Genomic DNA, 22,138 nt, shown 5'->3' with positions numbered 1-22,138 from the left:
TAAGTGTAGAGCGGGGCATTAAAAAAGCAGCTTGGAAAACGGCTCTAACCGCCCACTTCCATGCTGCTGCTAAGGAAACCCGACGGATGTGTCTGGCAAGCCTAACGTGTTGCTCAAAGATCCTTCCATCGATTTGCCCTGCCATGCTGCCGTTTTGCTGGCAGGATGGAGCTAGATTTCTATCTGCACGGCCTCTTAAAGCTTTGCTTTGGAGGGTGAGATGAGTGGCATATAAATTGAAGTGAGCGGGAGGAAGAGAGGAGAGAGGAAAGGGAAAGGAAAAAAGGGAAGGAAAGGAAAGGACAAAGGAAAAGAGGGAGAGAGGGAAGGGAGGGAGGAAAGAAAAAGAAAAAAATACAAAGAAACAGAAAAAAAAGAATAGAGAAAAGAAAAAAAGGTGGAATAGAGAGAGAAAAAGGAATGAAGAAAGAAAAAAGGAATAGAAAAAAAGAAAAAAGGAATAGAGGAAGAAGAAACAAAATACAAAGGAACAAAAAGGAATAGAGAAAAAAAGGAAGGAGTAAAAGAAAAACATTCAAAAAGAGAAAAAGGAATAGAGGAAGGAAGAAAGAGAAAAAGGAATAGAGAAAGAAGAAAAGGAATAGAAAAAGAAAAAACAGAAAGGAAAAGGAATAGAGAAAGAAAGGAAAAGAAGGAATAGAGAAAGGAAGAAACAAAATACAAAAAGAAAAAGAAGGAATAGAGAAAGGAAGGAAGGAAGAAAAAGAAAGGAATAGAGAAAGAAAGAAAGGAATAGAGAAAGAAAAAGAAAGAAAACAGAAAGAAAAAGGAATAGAGAAAGAAAGAAGAAACAAAAATACAAAAAGAAAAAGAAGGAATAGTGAAAGGAAGGAAGAGAAAGAAAGAAAGAAAGGAAAAGGAATAGAGAAAGGAAGAAACAAAATACAAAAAGAAAAAGGAATATAGAAAGGAAGGAAGAAAAAAAAGAAAGGAATAGAGAAAGAGAAAGAAAGGAATAGAGAAAGAAAACAAGAAAAAGGAATAGAGAAAGAGAAAAAGAAATAGAGAAAGAAAGAAGAAACAAAAATACAAAAAGAAAAGGAATAGTGAAAGGAAGGAAGAGAAAGAAAGGAATAGAGAAAGAAAAAGAAAGAAAACAAAGAAAAAGGAATAGAGAAAGAAAGAAGAAACAAAAATACAAAAAGAAAAAGAAGGAATAGTGAAAGGAAGGAAGAGAAAGAAAGGAAAAGAAGGAATAGAGAAAGGAAGAAACAAAATACAAAAAGAAAAAGAAGGAATAGAGAAAGGAAGGAAGGAAGAAAAAGAAAGGAATAGAGAAAGAGAAAGAAAGGAATAGAGAAAGAAAAAGAAAGAAAACAGAAAGAAAAAGGAATAGAGAAAGAAAGAAGAAACAAAAATACAAAAAGAAAAAGAAGGAATAGTGAAAGGAAGGAAGAGAAAGAAAGGAATAGAGAAAGAAAAAGAAAGAAAACAAAGAAAAAGGAATAGAGAAAGAAAGAAGAAACAAAAATACAAAAAAAAAGAAAGAAAAAGAAGGAATAGAGAAAGAGAAAGAAAGAAAGAAAGAAAGAAAGAAAGAAAGAAAGAAAGAAAGAAAGAAAGAAAGAAAGAAAGAAAGAAAGAAAGAAAGAAAGACAAGCGCAGGGTCCCAGACCGAGACCGGTTCACCTGGCAGCACCCCCCCCCCACCCCATCTCCCCGCTCCCCTCCGGCCACCCGCGACGCTTCTGCCCGAGGGCGGGGGTGGGGGGGGGGCCGACTGAGCGCGCGCGGGATCGATGGGCGGGGCCAGCCGCCTCTCACGTGACCCGGCTGCGTCACGTGATCTCCATAGCGGTTTTCCTGCAGCTCGTCCCAGCCGGCCGGCCGCGCCTTCTCTCCTTGCACGGATGGCGGGCACGGCGGAGGCGCTGCTCCTGCTCCTGGCCGCCGGCTTGGGCGCTGCCGTGTGGCCTCAGCCGCAGTTGCTCCGCCAGGACCCGCGAAGCCTCTGCCGGCTCAGCTCCCGGCAGTTCCGATTCGCCTATGGCAACGACTCGGCGGTGAAACCCGGGTGCGAAGTGCTGGACGGGGCTTTCCGACGTTACTGGCAGCTGCTTTTCCCGCCCGGGTACAAGGAGCCAGCAGGTGCGGGAGGGGAGGAGAGGGAGGGGAGGGGAGGGGAGGGGGCAGCTGGGCAGGGAAGGAGGGAGTGGGGAGCGCAATTGGGGGTCCTGCTTGCGCCCCTCTTTTTTGCACGCGTTGTAATGCGGGGCATCTGAACGAGTTGCGTAATCCTTGGGTTGGGTTGAGGTGGTGTTGGGTAGGCAACAGGATAAAACGGACTTTGGGCTATATCAGTGTTTCTCAACCTTGGTAGCTTGAAGATGGGTGGACTTCAACTCCCAGAATCCCCCAGCCAGCATTGCTGGCTGGGGGATTCTGGGAGTTGAAGTCCACCCATCTTCAAGCTTCCAAAGTTGAGAAACACTGGGCTATACCCACTCATCCACCCCCAAGCAGACCTTTCCCTTCTTTTCTCCTGCCCAAAAGCTCAGATCCTGAAGCCGGACAAAAATCACCCCTAACTTTCCAGCCCCCTTTTCCCAAAACCCATTTCATCTAGGTTGTTGGCGCCGGAGCCTGGCGTATTTCAAAACAAGCCAGAAGGAACAGAGCCATCCCGCTGGAACAAAAGCAGAATTCCCTTGTCTGCTGACTTGGGAATAAATCCCTTTGAAGTTTTGGTGGCCAAAACCCACGCCCAAGAAATGCAAAATTGTACTTTTCTCATAGTTGCGATCTTGAGCAGTTTTCTCCAGCAAGAATCTGTCAAACCCGACAGGTAAATCAAGGAATTAACTCTGCAGGAAGGCGAAAACTATTTAAAAAAAAAAAAAAATGGAGAGCGGCTCTAATAACAGAATCTTGCAAGCCTGGTTGTTCTGCCAACTCCCTCCCCTTATACTTCTGCGAATTAGGGAAGTGGTTGTTTTTGCTGCTTCCATATGTTATCTCATTTGCTCTGGACGTTACAAATTTCAGCCCCCTTTGGCTAGGTGAACAGATCTTGCATACTAGTAATCTTCGACTTATGACTGTCATTGAGCCTGGGAATTGCAGTCGTAAGTTGGGACGGTCCAAAAGCAGATCAGCACATGACCAATCCGATTCTTGCTACTTTTTGCGGCAATCATTAAGCAAACATAGCAAAGTAAATCCCGGTCATAACATCTTATAAAACACGGTCAAGGTTCGGTATAGAGCTACGTATGTTTTTCAACCTTGGCTTATTTAAGTCATATGGTCTTCTTGCTAACTTGGGAAATTCTGGGAGTTCATAACACTTCTTAAAGTAGCCAAGGCTGAAAAACAGCTGGTCTTAGAGCAGGGGTGTCAAAACTCAAGGCCCGAGAGCTGGAGCCGGAGACGGTCCATGGGGTGCTTAGATCTGGCCCACAGGGCCATCCTGGAAACAGTGAAGGACTGGCCTGGTGTGGTACACCAGCAGCCTGCAGAGCTGGCAGCGGAGTCGGACAGTGAGGAGGCTGAGGAAGAACATGGGCCAGTCCTGGAGTCTGGGGAAGGCCTGCCCCAGCCTTGTAGCAGTCTCGTGCTACATAACTAAGCTCCATTTCATGCTGAATAAACTAAATTATTTATGTATCTTAAATAGAAAACTATCTTACGATAGATTTTTGCCCCAAAAGTTTTTTATTAAAATAAATTCAATAAAAAAAATCTGATTTAAATTAAAAAAAATCCGATTTAAATAAAAAAAAATCCGATTTTTTTGATTTTTTTAAAAAAAATCATTGATTTTTATCCACCCTGCTACTAATAATAGTTAATCCTGGAGTTTTGCACTCCAGATCTGCTCACCCAAAACATTTCTGACTTTCCTAATGTTAAAGAATTTCCTAATGGTAAAAGGAGGAAGTAATAAAAATGAGCGGTCACAAGCAGATTGTAGCTGATCCATAGTTCCTCATTCCTTCGTTTTCTACCACTTAAGGCATTCTCGCCTGAAATATGCAATGTCAAAAGTCTATCTGAGTCGGCTTTGAGACTTCCCACCCATTCTTGGTCTGCAGGCACTAAGCTGCTTGTTTACTTTCTCCGCTTAACTTGCAAGTACAGGCTGTCCCCGATTTATGATGGTAATAGAGCCCAGAATTACAGTTCTTAAGTCATTGCTATCATAAATCGAGGCATCATGTCACCCAATAGAATTTTTTAACATTTTTGCAACAGTCAAATGCAGCAAGACAAGAAACAAATCTATCAACGTTGTTTTCCGACAAAGAGCCCAAGAGCTGTTGCTAGTCTTTTAAGTCTTATAGGAGGGACCAATCATCTCCTGGCCTTACTCCCGAGTCGTCCTGTTTGCTTTAGCTGCTCCTGCCTTCTGGCAGCTCTTCTCATACGTGCACTAGGAACAGGCTCCTCCTGTTCCTCTGCCTCTCTGCTGTCAGCCTCTGGAGGCTCCGGAGTCCGCACATCACTCCTCGATGGTCCTGGCCCCATCTCTGCCTCTGAAGCAGAGCCCTCATCCGGGCCTTCCCCAGCCTCCAGGACTGGCCCATGTTCTTCCTCAGCCTCCTCACTGTCCGACTCCGCTGCCAGCTCCGCAGGCTGCTGGTGTACCACAACAGGTGCCCAAAAGATCGGAGGCCACTGTCTTAGTGGCCTTAAGTGGTTGTGATATCTTTACAAAACTGCCTTCTCTTGCCTTACTATCCTCAAACTCCTTAACACCGATGTCAGGCCTTCGAGGTAGATAGGAATCACAAAAACTGGGATTTTTTTTTTTATGTTTCGTTTTTTAAAATTCTAAGCTTCAAGACTGCTTTGTTAAAAAAAAGACACCAAAAATGAATTATTTTTTAAAAAAATAAAAATAAAGGAAGCTTTGTGTTATTGCTACTTGGAGAGATTCCCTTGCTTTATTTTCCAATTGTCTGTTGCAGGGAGCAACACGGAGGACCTGTGTCCTAACCTTCTTGTCTCCGTGACCGAAGCAGGATGCAGCGGCTATCCTACCCTTGAATCTCCGGAGAACTGTAAGAGAATGGTGTCTATCTCAACGCTGATGGCTGGGTTAGCATTCATTGAGTTTATGGTCAACAGGGTGCCCTTAAAATATCTTTAATCCCTACCTGACTGCCATCTACAGTTTTATTTTCAAAGACAGGAGTCAGGAATATTCTTTTTTTAAAAAAAATAATAATAATCTTTATTAAATATTTACAATAAAATTAACACACAATAATGGTGAAAAGCAATATAGGAAGCGAAATATAGAAACACATAAACACAGGACTAAAATCAAACAACAAACATGACTAACCGAGAGTTAAGCTCACTCTCCAATTAATATTAACTAATATCATCCTAGCCAAACATTTCAATGCAATCAAGTTCTTTTTACTAACTACAAAACAATTGGTCTGTTTTTATCAGAATTATAAAGAGTTATAAAGCCTAGTAAATATCTAGTTAATCTAATTAGACGATCTAGGAGACCCTTCTCCTAAGTTTAACCACCTTTTGAGCCAAACAAAACATCTGTCCCAACTTCTATTATATACTGAATCTTTCTTGTCTTTTAAGATATACGTTAGCCTGTCCATCTCAGCGCATCGAAGAATCTTGTTTATTATCAGATGGTCAGGGGGCGTGTCTGCATCTTTCCACAGTTGAGCAAGGAATATTCTTAAGGAGTCAGGAATATTCTTATCTATGAGCGGTCTACTTTGGGTTGGTTGGAGAAGACATCCTTAATAGGAAAAAATAAGAACGGGGCTGACTCATTTGGGGGCAACCCATGAGTTTCCTCTTTTTCCTCCATATTAATAATATTTCTATAACATTATAAGCTTCTTTTTAAATGTTTAAATTGTTCATTAAACTTGTATACTGCCTGATTTCCAAAGATTCTGGGCGGTTTGAAGAAATGAAGAAATCCAAGAAATGACAATAAGATCAATAAAACATAATGGCAAGTGAGTTGAAGTGAGGGGTCTCAGCCTCCCTTGACCAAAGGCCTGAGGGAAAAGCCAAATCTTCACACTTTTATCAATCAGAGTAGAGCTGGAAGGAACCTTGGAGGTCTTCTAGTCCAACCCCCTGCTCAAGAAGAAGACCCTATACCAGGGGTGGGCAAATGTGGCTCTTTTACCACCTGTGGACTTCAACTCCCAGAATTCCTGAGACAGCTAAGCTGGCAGAATTTGCCCATCCCTGCCCTATACCATTTGGACAAGTCACTGTCCAGCCCCTTCTTGAAGACCTCCAGTGATCGAGCACCCACAACTTCTGGTGGCAAGCAGTTCCACTGGTTAATTGTCCTCACTGTTAGGAAGTTTCTCCTTAATTCCAGGTTGCTTCTCTCCTTGATTAGTTTCCATCCATTGTCCTGCCTTCAGGTGCTTTGGAGAATAGCTTGACATCCTCTTCTTTGTGGCAGCCCCTGAGATATTGAAACACTCCTATCATGTCTCCCCTAGTCCTTCTTTTTGACATACCCAGTTTCTCCTGCTTCATATGTTTTAGCCTCCAGCCCCCTAATCATCTCCGTTGCTCTTTTCTGCAACTTTTTTCAAAGTCTCCACGTCCTTTTTGTAACCTGGTGACCAAAACTGCACCTCTTCTAAACAACCACAGATGGCCGTCCAGATTTTAGGGGACCTTCCCAATTTTAGTCTGTGATAGCGCTGCAGGCCCCCTGTGCCCCAAAACAATCCCTGAAATTATAAATTCTCACTCCTAATAAAAAAAAGACGATGTCGGCTGTTTGCTTTGCGGAATGCCAACTTCTAGGCTTTAAAAATTTTAACAGCTTGTTTTGTTCCCCAAATGAACTTCCAGATAAGCTCAGTGTTTCGGTGGATCTGATGCTACTCACAGCCACCAATATCTGGGGCGCCCTCAGAGGTAAGACAAGGGGTGGGGACAGTTCTCCATCGCTGTCTTTCTAAGCTTGGTACTCTGACTTTTGATCCGACTGATGTGGTTCTGCCTTGTTGCATAGGATTGGAGACCTTCAGCCAGCTTTCCTGGAGGGACGAATATGGGACAGTGAGTACGGGATATTCGGGAGGGGTGTACAACTTCTGTGGTTAATTGCTTTGTTTGGGTGTGACCAGGGTTGGGCTTCAAAAATTTTAGCAAGGGGTTCTCTGCCTGGTTGCTTGGTGGGCATGGGCATGGCCATGGTGGGCGTGGCCTAGTTGGCCGCCTGCACCATGGTGGAGGGGAAGACTTGTTTGCCCTCCCCGGGCTCCGGAGGCTTTTCTTGAGCCTCCGGGGGGGTGAAAACGGCCTCCCCAGGCTCCAGAGGCCCCCCGGAGGCTGGAAATGGGCCCGTTTCAGGCCTTCCCGAATTTCCAGTAGGCCCACGTCCTGCACTTAGCCTGCATCCAAAATAGGCTGCGTGGGGACTCCAGGGAGGGGAGGGGCATGGTGGGCGGGGCCAGCCAGGAGTGGGATTTGGGAGTTCTCCGAACTGCACAGAATCTTAGCTAGAGGTTCTCCCGAACCCCCAGTAGCCCCACCCCTGGGTGTGACTGTACGTGTGGAGCAACAGCAGTTATTGCGGTTTGTCAGTGGAACAGTGGCTATAAACCCCAGTAGTGAGGCCTACTCGACAAGCCATGTTTTAGCAAAGGCATGGATTAATGCTATCATGTCAAGATTAAATAAGACCCAACTAATTAGATTCACCCAACTTGCTGAGGCAAAATCCAAACATCATTTAATGTGATATATTTATTATTTATTTATTTATTTATTTATTTATTTATTTATTTATTTATTATATTTCTATACCGCCTTTCTACTGTAGGACTCAAGGTGGTGTACAGCCAAGAAAAATATAGACACACAAACATCATAAAATTGCTAATTAAAATTATTACTTAGTTTGGCCAATTAAATAAAACCCAGAATTAGATAACATTTTAAAAAATTGTTCATATGTTTAGCCCCACCTGTTGGAACATCAGGATCTTGAGGGCACGGCGGAAAGCACGGAGATCAGGGATATTCCGTATAGATCAGGGATATATGAGAATAGACAGATAGGGTCATGTAGTGGTTAAGGGCAGCGGGCCAGAAACTGGGAGGCTGGAAATTCTAACTCCCACCTTAGGCGCAAAGCCAGCTGGGTGACTTTGGGCAAATTACCAGGAGATGGTGAGTTCTAGTCCTGCCCTAGGCATGAAAGCCAGTCGAGTGATCTTGGGCCAGCCCCTTCCTAGGAGGAAGGCAACAGCAAAGCATTTCTGAAAATGTTGTTAAGTAAACTGCACGGACTAGTCAAGGCTGTTGATAACAATGGAGAATGACTCACAAGCACACCCAAATGAGTTCATGTATCTATTCCATTTCTTGGGAATGGAAAAAAAATGAATCACAATCAGCCTGCTTTCCACTGAGGACCTGTGTATTGCACGAAGGAGAAAGAGGGCTGAGAAAATCCTGGACATAAACTGTTTCAACTTCTCCCTTCAGGACGCCTCTATAGGGCATTGTAAACCAAAACAACTAGACACAAAGATAGATTCCCCCCCCCCCGCCCCCCCGGGCCATCACTCTGCTGAACACTTAATTCCCACAGAACTGTCTTAAAAGTTATTTACCCATGTAGTAGGGCTGTATTGCTATTATCCTTTTCATCTCTCTTTTCTCGTCTTCTCATCTTTCTTACTATCTTCTATGTATCTTGCGACTTATCACTTGTTATTTGCAACTTAATGATGAAGGGCGATAACTGTGATTTATCATCTATGACCTATTACTTGCTTATATGTACACTGTGAGTTTATGCACCGGGGACAAATTCCTTCTGTGTCCAATCTCACTTGGCCAATAAAGAATCCTTTCCTCTCCTTTCCTCTCCCCTCTCTCTCTATCCTCTCCTCTCTCTCTCTCCCCTCTCCTTTCTTCTCGCTCTCTCTCCTCTCCTTTCCTCCTCTCTCTCTCCCCTCCCCTCCCCTCTCCTCTCCTCCCTCTCTATCCTCTCCTCTCTCCCCTCTTCTCTCTCTCTCCCCTCTCCTCTCTCTCTCCTCACCTCTCCTCTCCCTCTCCTCTCTCTCCTCTCCTCTTTCTCTCTCCTGTCTCTCTCCTCTCTCTCTATCCTCACCTGACCTCTCTCCCTCTCCTCTCCTCTCTCTCCTCTCCTCTCTCTATCCTCCCTTCTCCTCTCTCCCTCTCCTGCCTCTTCTCTTCTCTCCTCTCTCTCTATCCTCACTTCACCTCTCTCCCTCTCCTCTCCTCCCCTCCCCTCTCCTCTCCTCTCCTCCCTCTCTATCCTCTCCTCTCTCTCTCCTCACCTCTCCTCTCCCTCTCCTCTCTCTCCTCTCCTCTTTCTCTCTCCTGTCTCTCTCCTCTCTCTCTATCCTCACCTGACCTCTCTCCCTCTCCTCTCCTCTCTCTCCTCTCCTCTCTCTATCCTCCCCTCTCCCCTCTCCCTCTCCTGTCTCTTCTCTTCTCTCCTCTCTCTCTATCCTCACTTCACCTCTCTCCCTCTCCTCTCCTCCCCTCCCCTCTCTCTTCTCTCTCGCTATCCTCTCCTCTCCTCTCCTCTCCTATCCTTCCAGTCTGAAGCTTGTTCTAATTCTAGCTGTCACTTGCAATTCACTTTGCTAGCCGTTACTTTGTTCTTCAAAGGACTTTCCTGCTTAATATGGGGCCAGAGAAAATTGTGCAGCATCTAAGTCCCTCCTAAACCCTGGATCTGAATTCTTGAAGAGCTTGTTCTAGTCCTCCAAGCTCATGGCCTGATCTTCACTCTCATCGAAGAAAGGCAAGTTTACGCTGGACATTGGGTCAACTGTGCTATCTTCTCCTTCGTATAGTTCTACCTCAACAAGACAGATGTGGTTGATTTCCCTCGCTTCCCTCACCGAGGCCTGCTCCTTGACACATCTCGCCATTTTCTGCCTTTGAGAGCCATCCTGGAGACCCTGGTAGGTGAATCTGGAAGCAATCTAGAAGACCCTGGGAGATCTTGCATCAGACGAGCATGCTGTCATATTGGCTGACTGAATTCATTTTCTTTGTTACCACCATCATCTTACCTCCACGAGCCTTGGGGCCTTCAGATGTTTCCCTCTGATGCTTAGGTGGCTCATTGCGAGGAAGTGTCCTCACGTCTGCACTTGTAATGGGAGGATTGGTAGGAGCATCCACTGTGGTGTAGTTTTTTGTTTTTTTTTTTAATTTGATTTATATGCCGCCCTTCTCCGAAGACTCAGGGCGGCTTACAATGTGCTCAGCAATAGCCTTCATCCTTTTGTATATTTATACAAAGTCAGCTTATTGCCCCCACAAACTGGGTCCTCAATTTACCTACCTTAGAAAGGATGGAAGGCTGAGTCAACCTTGAGCCTTGGAGAGATTCGAACCCTGCAGTAATTGCAGGCAGCTGGTCTTAATCAGCTTAATAACAGGGTGCCTTAAGCCCCTGTACTACCAAGGCTCTTAGTTGTTTAGGGTTGGACTCCATTCAGCCACAGAGAATGGGGAATTCTGGGAGTTGAAGTCCACCCATCTTAAAGCTGCTGGGGTTGAGAAACCCTGCTCTATGGTGTAAGAAAAAAACTCTGCAGGGCAATAATTCAGGGCAAGGTTTAATGGGTGAAGAAAAGTAGGAGTAACCTACTCCTTAGGAGTAGCCACGTTCAGAATATCTTTGTTGTGGCCCGCCAGCAGAGCTGGCAGCAGATTTGGACAGTGAGGAGGTTGGGGAGGAAGATGGGCCAGTCCTGGAGTCTGGGGAAGGCTCTGATGAGGGCTCTGCGTCAGAGGCAGAGAGGGGGCCAGGGCCGGATACCAGTTATCAGCTGCCTTCAGAGTCAGACATCAGTGAGGCAGACGAACAGCTGGGGCCTGTTCCCAGTGTGTGCATGCACAGAATTGCCAGACCAAGGGAACAGCTAAAGAACAAGGGTCGACTTGGGAGTAAAGCCACAGGTGGACGATGAATGGCTCCTCCCAGAGGGAATAAAAGAGGAGCGAACGGGGAGTGGAGTTTGCAGGAGACAATTAAGTTCGCCTAATTGGTTTGTGACTCTCCAAGATTCTCTTCCAAATTTTGAAGATACCGGCCTGGCAGCTCTCCAAGCCAGATAAGGTCTGTGACACTAAATTCTCCCTTGAAAGACTTGGCTGAAGGCTAATGAGAGGAATTCACTTGTTTGTTTAATAAAAGGGGTTTTGTCGGGACCAGGATTCTGCTTCGTGCTTTTTGGGGAAGCCTGGGTCAGAACAATCTTAATGGTCTCTGTGGTGTTTTCTGAGCCCTAGATGAATTCTTGGTTCCCCTCACCGCCGTTGCTAATGAATGTCCCACGGAATAGGGGTGCCAGCAGGTTTTTTTCCTAACCACCTTTCATTTCCTCAGGATGTCATGGCGTACAACAAATTTAACGTGTTCCACTGGCACATTGTGGATGACCAATCGTTTCCGTTCGAAAGCATGGTATTCCCAGATCTCAGCTCGAAGGTGAGCAAGTCCCATCTCCCACTGGACCGCTGGCATTTAGTGGGCTTGTGTGGAGGGGATTCCTCGTGTCCCGTGGGAGGCCTTTGAACCCCTGTCCCTCAATTTGACATGACAACCATGAGTGAAAAAGACTTTCATCTTTGCTGAAATGCACATTGCAGCTCCCAAAGGAAGCTGAAGAGGAGGGATTTGTTGTCTGGATTTCTGTCTTCAGGCCTCAGTGGTCTTTTCTAGGCGTGCGAGATAAGGTTTGATGCGGCACGCAAGCAGTACTGACCCTATTTTCTGGAAAAGATTTCTAGATCAATTTTTTAAAATTTTATTTTATTTTTTTTATTTTATTTTTGATTTATATGCCGCCCTTCTCCGGAGACTCAGGGCGGCTTACAATGCGCTAAGCAATAGCCCTCATACTTTTGTATATTTATACAAAGTCAGCTTATTGCCCCCACAACTGGGTCCTCAATTTACCCACCTTAGAAAGGATGGAAGGCTGAGTCAACCTTGAGCCTTGGCGAGATTCGAACCTGCAGTAATTGCAGGCATCTGGTCTTAATAACCAGCTTAATAACAGGGTGCCTTAGACCACTGTACTACCAAGGCTCTTTTCTTACACTATGTTGCAATTCTTGCATTCTAGTTGAAAGTGGCTCGGTTTATTTGAGGGCCAGCAAGATTTCTAATCTTTGGTCAGAGTGAGATCTCAGCCAGCAAGCCATAGACCTCCGCTAGGTATAGGATTTGAAGGATGTAGCTCAGTGGTGGGTTTCAAATTTTTTTACTATCAGTTCTGTAGGTGTGGCTTGGTGGGCGTGGCATGGCTTGGTGGGCGTGGCAGGGGAAGGATACTGTAAAGTCTCCATTCCCTCCCCACTTCAGGAGAAGGTTACTGCAAAATCCCCATTTCCTCCCGATCAGCTGGGACTCGGGAGGCAGAGAATAGATGGGGGTGGGGCCAGTCAGAATTTTTACTACCGGTTCTCTGAACTACTCAAAATTTCCGCTACCGGTTCTCCAGAACTGGTCAGAACCTGCCGAAACCCACCTCTGATGTAGCTCCTTCACTCCATCTTGACTTTCCATTCAATAGGAACCTTTGAGAGATATAGATAGATAGATAGATAGATAGATAGATAGATAGATAGATATAGATGACAGATGAATGATAGATAGAAAAATAGGAAGAGATAGATGATACATGATAGATGACAGATGATAGATAGATAGATAGATAGATAGATAGATAGATAGATGATAGATAGATAGATAGATAGATAGATAGATAGATAGATAGATAGATAGATCTCTCAAAGGTTCCTATTGAATAGCAAGTTAATATTTATAAATATATATATTTATATATAAATATATATATTTATATAGGGACTCAGTAGCTGTTGAGCTTTCGATCAGAAAGGTCAGCAGTTCAGTGGTTCGAATCCCTAGTGACGCGTAATGGGGTGAGCTCCCGTTCATTGTCCCAGCTTCTGCCAACCTAGCAATTCGAAAGCAGCTAAAAAATGCAAGTAGAAAAATAGGGACCACCTTGGTGGGAAGGGAACAGTGTTCCGTGCGCCTTTGGTGTTGAGTAATGCCGGCCACATGACCATGGAGACGTCTTTGGACAGCACTGGCTCTTTGGCTTTGAAACGGAGATGAACACCGCCCCCTAGAGTCGGGAACGACTAGCACATATGTGCAAGGGGAACCTTTCCCTTTAACTTTTTTATATTTATATATTTATATTTTAGGGGTCCTATAACTCGGCCACTCATGTATACACTGCTAAAGATGTGAAGATGGTGATTGAATATGCCCGGTTACGTGGAATTCGAGTGATTCCAGAATTCGACACCCCTGGACATACTCTCTCCTGGGGGCTAGGTAAGAACTGTTCTGGGATGAGAAAACAGTTTCTTTGCACACGCATCAGTGCTGAGATAGAATCTGAACAGACACGTGTACCACTTGAAAAATGGTGCTGAAATCGCCTCAGAACAACCTGCTCATCGGGAGGGAATATTTCAAGGGCAAAAAACCCCCAAGATTATGACCTGCTTTGTAGGTTGAAAAAGAAGGAGAGGACAAATCTGTGTATGATTTAAACCTTTCCAATCTGGATCAGCCATCCCCAACCTTTAAAATCTGCTGGGTTGCAAATGCTCTGAGAATTTTGTTGGGCTATGGCAGTGTTCCCCAACTGTGGTCATTTTAAGATATGTGGACTTTAACTCCCAGAATTCCCCAGTCAGCATGCCAGTAATGTGGACTTCTGGGAGTTGAAGTCCGTACACCTGAAACTTCACAAGATTGAGAATCACTGCCATAGGCTAACACATCTCTTTTCCTGTAATATCTAATTGCACTTGGTAGTTTTGTGGATGTTTTGTTTGCTTATTCCCTTATCCTTCCTTCCTTCTTTCCTTCTTTCCTTCCTTCCTTCCTTCCTTCCTTCCTTCCTTCCTTCCTTCCTTCCCTTCCCCAGGTATCCCAGGCTTGTTGACTCCATGTTACGTGTCCACAAAACCCAGTGGGACCTACGGGCCAGTCAACCCCATTCTCAACTCCACTTACCAATTCATGGCTTCGTTTTTTGCGGAAGTTAGTGCCATCTTCCCAGATTTCTACCTTCACCTGGGAGGAGATGAGGTGAACTTCTCTTGCTGGTGGGTTTTGTTTTCCTCTGGGAATCTGAAAGGGGAAGGATGGCGAGAAAGCGAATATATGGTGGGGGGAAGGGAAGGGAAAAGAGTGAAGGAAGGGAAAAGAGTGTAATGGTGATGATGATGACATCTTGGGATGGAACCAGCAAAGAGATTGATGGCCATAAACCAGACATTGGAAAACCTGCCATGTTCACACCTATTGTTACACCAAGCTGGCTCCTGTTGTAAAAATAAGAATGTGCCCAACGCAAGGCTATAGGTAGCCATGCTTCAGAGGAACCATAATATGTTCACAATTTATTTAGCTCTGTCTGGTGGCAAATTTCACTCCTTTGAATCTTTGGAGACAGCTGGGATGAACACAAGTGAGGTAGAGATTATAAGAGTGGTGATGAATCGGTACTAGATACCTGCTAGGTTCACTTTGTGGACGCAGTGGCTCAGTGGCTAAGACGCTGAGCTTGTCGATCAGAAAAGTTGGCAGTTCAGCGTTTCGAATCCCTAGTGCCGCGTAACGGGGTGAGCTCCCGTTCCTTGTCCCAGCTTCTGCCAACCTAGCAGTTCGAAAGCACGTAAAAAATGCAAGTAGAAAAATAGGGACCACCTTTGGTGGGAAGCTAACAGCGTTCCGTGTGCCTTTGGCGTTGAGTCATGCCGGCCACATGACCACGGAGACGACTTTGGACAGCGCTGGCTCTTCGGCCTTGAAACAGAGATGAGCGCTGCCCCCTAGAGTCGGGAACGACTAGCATGTATGTGCGAGGGGAACCTTTACTTTTAGGTTCACTTTGGACCAAGCCCTCATTTGTCCTAACATTGATTTACTGAAGTAACCTTGGTTCTAACTTTGGCTGACCTAAGTAACCTTGGTTCATTGAGTAAGCCACAATTGGAGGTAGTCACATAGCATTCCGTGTCACAAATCACCAGAGCTGAGTTCAAAACCATGTTAAGTTACATCCTGAGGGCAGGAATCACGACCAAATTTTAGCACGATCGATCCTGCTTCATGTAGCTCAAGGTTGTCCAACTTTGACCACTTTTAAGATTTGTGGACTTCAACTTCCAGAATTCCCCAGTCACCCTGTCCAGAAGTCTTAAAGTGGTCAAAATTTGGCCGCTCTGGTGTGGCTGATGTATTCATAAAGCATGAGGAATGCTTCCGTTTTTATTCTTGATGGCCGACCAAACAATCCGTTGAGGAACTAGACTTTGGAAATCTTGAGCATCCAACTTTGATCCAACTCTTCTATTTCCATGTAGGAGTTCTAACCCAGACATCCAAGATTTCATGCAGAAGATGCAATTTGGCAAAGACTATGCCAAGTTAGAATCCTTCTACATTCAAAGGTAAAGTGATCCTTCCCCTCCATTGTTAAGTATTTATTTAGGGCAACCTTAAAACACTCAAAAGAGCCATTTGGACCCATTTCCCACAGAAAAGAAAACACCGGGAGCCACAAAACCCTTTTGACATCTAAAAGGAAGATAACACTGCATATATTGTTTTTGTTTTTTTTTTAAACTTTATGCTATGTATAAAAAAACTATAGTGTGTTGTATTTATGAAATCAATGATCTGCTACAGAGAAAACACATTTTTATTTCTGCACGCAACAAAAACCATTTGAACTGGGTCGAAAAGCTCAATAAGTCGCGTGCCGACGGGTGTCGCACATTGGCGATTGTGATGCATATTTTGAGCGACAGGGAGCCGCAGCAGAGGGATGAAAGAGCCACACATGGCTCCAGAGCCGCAGGTTGCAGACCCCCGATTTAGGGCAAAAAAAACCCCAGGGCCGCCCTCCCTCAAACAGGCCCCTCCCCAAAGATTGTGCCCCACTTCCCATCACTCTCAGCCAAGCCAAGGTGCAAATCGTGTTAGTTCTTCAGGCACAACTTCTTGGTAGACGAAGATAAGAATTGTGCCGGGAGGCAGTCTGGGCTAAGCTTCCTGTTTTTCTTGTTTCTCTTTCTTTTGTCCTCACATTGACTTCCCCTCCCATGTCAGGAGACACACCTGGACTTACTTGAGAGTTGCCAGGTGAAGGCAGGAACAAAAGAAAGGTTTGATGCAGGGAAATTGAAACACGGGCTTACGAGATGCTTTCTCCTTTCTTTGGTTCTTCTCTTTGCTTCAGGCTGCTTGATATAGTCGCATCTTACAAGAAAGGTTACATGGTGTGGCAAGAAGTATTCGATAACGGTGTGAAGGTAAGGATTGTGCTGGGAGAACTCGGGATGCTCCAGGGCACTGATGGCTAACCTTTTACATCGCTGTGTACCGGCGTGCATGCCGGAAATGGCACGCGAAACCATCCCGCGAGGAATGCGCGGCCCTGCTTGGCCTTTGCGTGCACAGGAGCGCTGATACCCAGAAAAGCAGTGGTCTGTCGCGCATCTGCGAGCCGGCACTCGAAGTTCTGGTTTCTGGCATGGATGCACGCCCGATGAACAGCTGGCCATCGTGCATGTGTGCCAATGTAAACCTGTAAGTTCGGGTGCCGGCGTGCGCGATGGAACGCCGCTCTTCCGGGTTTTATCACTCCCGCACACACGACAGCCAGCTGACTGGCGTGTATGTGTGCACAGGAAAACGGAAGAGGAACCAGCGAGGCCACACATTCCTCACGGGATTGTTCTGTGTGCCACTTCCGGCACGCATTCCATAGGTTCGCCAACACGGCTCTAGGGCAGGGGTGTTAAGCTCGTCTTGCCACATTGTCGTCACGTGATGTATCATGACTTTTTTTCCCCCTTTGCTAAAATGGGGGTGGGGGTAGCCAGCGCATGACGCATCTGGCCTGTGCGCCGCGAGTTTGACACCCCTGCTCTAGGGCCTTAGGCTGCTTCTCTTCTCTCCCCTTTCTGAATTGCTTCCTGCCGATTAAACGGGAAATGTACGGTCCTCGAATTGCGACCGCAATTTGCCACTGGACTTTGGGTCATAAACTGTTGTGTTGCAGAAGAATCTAGTCAACTAACGGTCAGCACTTGATGAGGGTCAACAGAATTCACAGGTGGATGGACTTAGATCGCTTGTGGCAATGTAAGGATTCTAAGCTGATGACACTTTTAACTCCGCCTTCCAGCTCAGCCTGTTCTTCTCCTACAGTTCTCCTCTCAGTATTGTCAATATTGGAGCCTGTTAAGGTTATTGTTGTGTTACCAACCAGCAGAGTAGATTGCACAGAGAAACGTTGCTGAGAGCAATGAATAAGAGTTATGCAAACTGGTTTATCAAAAGCTTACTTTATAGTAGAAAAACAGTCTCATAGTCTTTAAACAAATTCCAAGTCTTTGCCAGTAAATCAGCCCAGTAGTTGGTTAGAATAACAAACTCACTCTGGTTCACGATGGTTGCAGATCCATCAAACAATGATTACAGATAACAACTCCTCTCAATTGTAGCTTATCATCACAGCTTCATCATCAACAGCAGCATAGCATTGCAGCTTCCTCTCAACAGCAGATCATAGCAGCAACTGAACACGTTACAGAAGCTTTGCTTAAATATTCTCACAACCAGTAATTATGTGATTACAGCATGACTCAGCATTAAAGCCACATAATACAGTTCAGCTTAAAGTTACAGTACACTTATATTGCCTGGACAACATAGTTAGGCTCAAACCATATCCTAACAGAGCTCACTCACAACCACACATCCTTTGTTAATGCACATACCGTAATTTTCGGAGTATAAGACGCACTTTTTTCCCCCTCCTACAAGAGGCTGAAAATTTGGCTGCGTCTTATACTCCAAATGTAACCCCGCGCGGTGCCCAAAATGGCTACCCGGGACAGCTGCTGCCTTCTCTTACCCCTTCCGCGTTTCGCCTGCTTTAGTCACTGGAGGTCCCTGTTTTTCAGCCCCAACGCGAGGGAAGCGACCTTCCGCGCTTTGCCTGCTTTTCTAATTGCTGCTCCCTCCGACAATCAGCTGTGCTTTAGAAGCACAGCCCCAACCTCAACACCGGCGAGCGAACTAATGCGGTGAAGCTGACCAGGTTTCAGGACCAGCCAGATGAATACCTATTTTCCTCCCCAAAAACTAAGGCGCGTCTTATACTCCGGTGCATCTTATACTCTGAAAAATACGGTACATCTCCTGTAGATGCCTTCTCTGGGACCTCAGTCCCTGTTTCATTCTCTGTTTTGGCCAGGTGAATCCTCATACAGTGATACACGTATGGAAAGGGCGCCCCAGCGACTTTGAAGACGAGATGTCTCGTGTCACGGAGGCTGGTTTCCGGACCCTGCTATCCTCCCCTTGGTACTTGAACGTCATCTCTTACGGGCAGGATTGGGTGGCAGCATATCAGGTGGAACCGCTGGCCTTCAAAGGTGAGTTTTTCCCCAGGTGTAGCCCCATCAACATGTACAGTACAATAGATAATAATACTAATAACCTACATAGAGAACCAGTTTGCTCCGGTGGTTAAGGCACTGGTTAGGAAAGCGGAAGACTGAGTTCTAGTCCCACCTTAGGCATGTAATCCACCTGGGTAAATTTGGGCCCATCACCAGGAGACGGTGAGTTCTAGTCCCACCTTAGGCATGAAAGCCAGTTGGGTGACTTTAGGCCAATCACCAGGAGGCGGTGAGCTGTAGTCCCACCTTAGGCATGAAAGCTGACTGGGTGACTTTGTGCCAATCACCAGGAGACGGTGAGTTCCAGTCCCACCTTAGGCATGAAAGCCAGTTGGGTGACTTTAGGCCAATCACCAGGAGGCGGTGAGCTGTAGTCCCAATTTAGGCATAAAAGCTGACCGGGTGACTTTGTGCCAATCACCAGGAGACAGTGAGTTCTAGTCCCACTTTAGGAGTGAAAGCCAGTTGGGTGACTTTAAGCCCATCACCAGGAGACGGTGAGTTCTAGTCCCACCTTAGGCATGAAAGCTGACTGGGTGACTTTGTGCCAATCACCAGGAGATAGTGAGTTCTAGTCCCACTTTAGGAATGAAAGCCAGTTGGGTGACTTTAAGCCCATCACCAGGAGACGATGAGTTCTAGTCCTACCTTAGGCATGTAATCCAGCTAGGTGACTTTGTGCCAATCACCAGGAGACAGTGAGTTCTAGTCCCACCTTAGGCATAAAAGCCAGTTGGGTGACTTTAAGCCCATCACCAGGAGACGGTGAGTTCTAGTCCCATCTTAGGCCTGAAAGCCGACTGGGAGACTTTGTGCCAGTCTGTCTTTCTCAGCCCAGTCCACTTCACAGGGTGGTTGTTGTGAGGAAAAAGAGGAAGGTGAATCGGGTGCATTTATATCCTTGAGTTATTTGTAAAAATAATAAAGGCAGGATATAAATAAACACATTATTGTCTCTTCCAACAGGCAGCGCAGAACAAAAAAAACTGGTTATTGGTGGAGAAGCCTGTATGTGGGGCGAATATGTGGATGCAACTAATTTAACCCCCAGGCTTTGGTAAGAGTTATTATCATGTTTCAACGACAGAATCTTGCAAACCCAAATACGCTTCCCCCTCTCCTTCCCTTTCTCTTCAAGGGAATCCTGGAGGTTTCCTTGCGACGCTTTCTCAAAATACATTTCTGCCCCGGACTCAAATTTCTCTTATTTGACTGTTGCCTGGGTTGGGTCTCTTCCTCCTGTTCCTCAAGGCTTTTCTCACAGCCCACGACAGATCACAAAAACCCAGTCCAGTTGTGCAAAAAAGAAAAGCTTCTGTAGAAACGTTAGCCTCCTCTCCCCACCCCCAGTTCGCACATAAGATCCACGGTGGTGCAGTGGTTAGAGTGCAGTACTGCAGGTTACTTCTGCTGATCTCCAGCTGCCAGCAGTTTGGCAGATCGAATCTCAACAGGCTCAAGGTTGACTCAGCCTTCCATCCTTCTGACGTTGGTAAAAATGAGGACCCAGATTTTTGGGGCAATATGCTGACCGCTTAGAGAGGGCTGGAAAGCACTATGAAGCGGTATATAAGTCTAAGTGCTATTGTTTGTTTATCTATCTATCTATCTATCTATCTTCCTTTCTTCCTTCCTTCCTCCCTCCCTCCCTCCCTCCCTCCCTCCCTCCCATTGGTTACAATGCAGTATTTCAGGCTCACTCTGCCCACTGGCATGAATTCGATCCTCACAGGCTCAAGGTTGACTCATCCTTCCATCCTTCTGAGGTCATTCAAATGAGGACCCAGATTGTTGGGCGCCAAGATGCTGACTCTGTAAACTGCTTAGAGAGGGCTGTAAAAGCACTGTAAAGCGGTATATAAGTCTAAGTGCAATTGCTATTGCTATTCCCTGTCTTGTCTTCTGTTCTTCTGATGCTCACAGGTGTCAGCTCTAGATGGACCCATTTTTGGCGGTTCTGTGTAGGAACTCAAACACGGCTGTCCTAGAGTAGATTTTGGTCCCACGATGTCTGCAGGAAGGGCTGCCAAGAGGGCAACTGAGGCCATACATTTGACATCCGCATGCAAATAATTCACCTTAGACCCTAATGTGCTTCCTTTGTGTAACCATGCCGTGACCCTTCAACCACATTGTGATGTCCTCTTGGCTCTTCCTGGGCATCTGCATGGCAATTGTTGACTTAGCAGTGTGGTACAAATAGCAAACAACAGAATTACTTATAATAGAACTCTAACCTTTGTTACGGCAGCAGACGTTTGCATTAATTTGCGAGCCATTCTAGGAAGGGTTTGTCTATGGAGATTCTCCGTCATCCAGGTCCTGGTTGTCCCAAAGGTGTTTTTTCAAGAGGCAATTGGACTTTCTAGTTTTTCTTTGAAGACGTTTCGCCTCTCATCCAAGAGGCTTCTTCAGCTCTGACTGAATGGTGGGGAATGGAAGGATTTCTATTCCTTGAGGTCACAGTGGCCTCAACGACCCCCTAAAAGGATGCAAACGACCAGCTGTCTGCAAGGAATATAGATCCTTCCATTCCTCATCATCCAGTCAGAGCTGAAGAAGCTTCTTGGATGAGAAGCGAAACGTCTTCAAAGAAAAACCAGAAAGTCCAGCTGCCTCTTGAAAAAGCACTTTTGCAACTAGGAAGGGTTTGTGTTCTATTAAGTAGCCGATAAACTCTCCAAATCAAGCAATATTTTTTTAATCTCCTCCAGGCCCAGAGCCGGGGCTGTTGCTGAGCGTTTGTGGAGCAACAAAACCATTCGAAACACGCAAGATGCTTATGCGCGCTTGTCCGATTTCCGATGCACCTTGCTCAGGTAACGCCCTTCTTCCTCCTCCTCTTATTTCTCCTAGCCACATAAATCATTTCCATTTGAAATAGGGATGACATAATTATTCTCCAGACTTTTCGCCCTTCAGTTGCTTTAACAGTACAGTTGGGTTATAGTTCTGGAAATCCACGTGGATAAATCTGTCACGCTTTTGAGAAGCAGAAATTAGAGGTGGAAATATCTTGGACAAGGTTCATTTTTGATAAAACTTCCATTTCTGGTCTTTTCCTGTGAATTTTTTTTTAGCTTGGTTGGCTTTCTGAAAAGGCACAGGTGATGTCTTTGAAAAAAACCTAATGGGATCTCTACTTTTTATATAGATTCTCTTTTAAAAAAAAAAAGAAAAAAAAAAGCTGCTAACCTCTTCCCTAAATATCATCTTCTAACAATATTTTTTCTTTTTTTTTTTCCAGGCGAGGTATCCGGGCCGAACCCCTTTTTACAGGATATTGTGAATTTGATGCACTTTGATTTAACAGTTAGCTCTTCCTTCCCCCCGCCGCTCCTCCTCCCAAATATCTGTACTATTTTAATATGTGCAGGGAGAAATTTTTTTTAAAAAAAAACCCAAATATTTTAATAAATCACTTCCCTATTATTTGAAGCCTTTTCTTTTCCTTTTTTTTTTTTTTTAAAGGCACAAATTGGTTCCCCCCCAAAAAAGAGAAAACTTTTGTGGTGGTAGTCTTTAAATCTGGAGAACATAACAAGAGCTCATCCCACATCTTTGAGGTAAATTAAGGAACTCCGGATTTGGTTTCTCAGCCATCGAGTTTTAATGATTTGACTTGGTT

At 45.3% G+C, this 22,138-nt stretch overlaps 1 protein-coding gene across 1 annotated transcript; it reads left to right on the top strand.

Moving 5' to 3' along the window:
* The first annotated feature begins 1,767 nt into the window (after nt 1–1,767).
* Nucleotides 1,768–21,942, top strand: HEXA (hexosaminidase subunit alpha). The gene is made up of 14 exons (XM_087877793.1): nt 1,768–2,109; nt 4,932–5,024; nt 6,832–6,897; nt 6,995–7,041; nt 9,822–9,932; nt 11,369–11,470; nt 13,222–13,354; nt 13,956–14,136; nt 15,400–15,486; nt 16,278–16,350; nt 18,303–18,483; nt 19,477–19,567; nt 21,225–21,329; nt 21,758–21,942. Exons 1-14 carry the CDS (start codon nt 1,872–1,874, stop codon nt 21,813–21,815), a joined length of 1,566 nt encoding a protein of 521 aa, XP_087733919.1. The 5' UTR covers nt 1,768–1,871; the 3' UTR covers nt 21,816–21,942.
* Nucleotides 21,943–22,138: the final 196 nt, after the last annotated feature.

Source organism: Pantherophis guttatus, chromosome 13, assembly GCF_059756535.1.
Source record: "Pantherophis guttatus breed Tessera chromosome 13, ASM5975653v1, whole genome shotgun sequence".
NCBI lineage: Eukaryota > Metazoa > Chordata > Lepidosauria > Squamata > Colubridae > Pantherophis > Pantherophis guttatus.
The sequence above is the reverse complement of the archived record's forward strand: the minus strand, read 5'-3'. Positions and strand labels throughout refer to the sequence as shown.

Excerpts from the sequence above, each read along its gene's own strand:
- HEXA (XM_087877793.1), top strand. The coding sequence starts at position 1,872 with ATGGCGGGCACGGCGGAGGCGCTGCTCCTGCTCCTGGCCGCCGGCTTG. Across the intron at positions 14,137-15,399 it reads GAGGTGAACTTCTCTTGCTG|GAGTTCTAACCCAGACATCC; the intron begins GTGGGTTTTGTT and ends ATTTCCATGTAG. Across the intron at positions 19,568-21,224 it reads AATTTAACCCCCAGGCTTTG|GCCCAGAGCCGGGGCTGTTG; the intron begins GTAAGAGTTATT and ends AATCTCCTCCAG.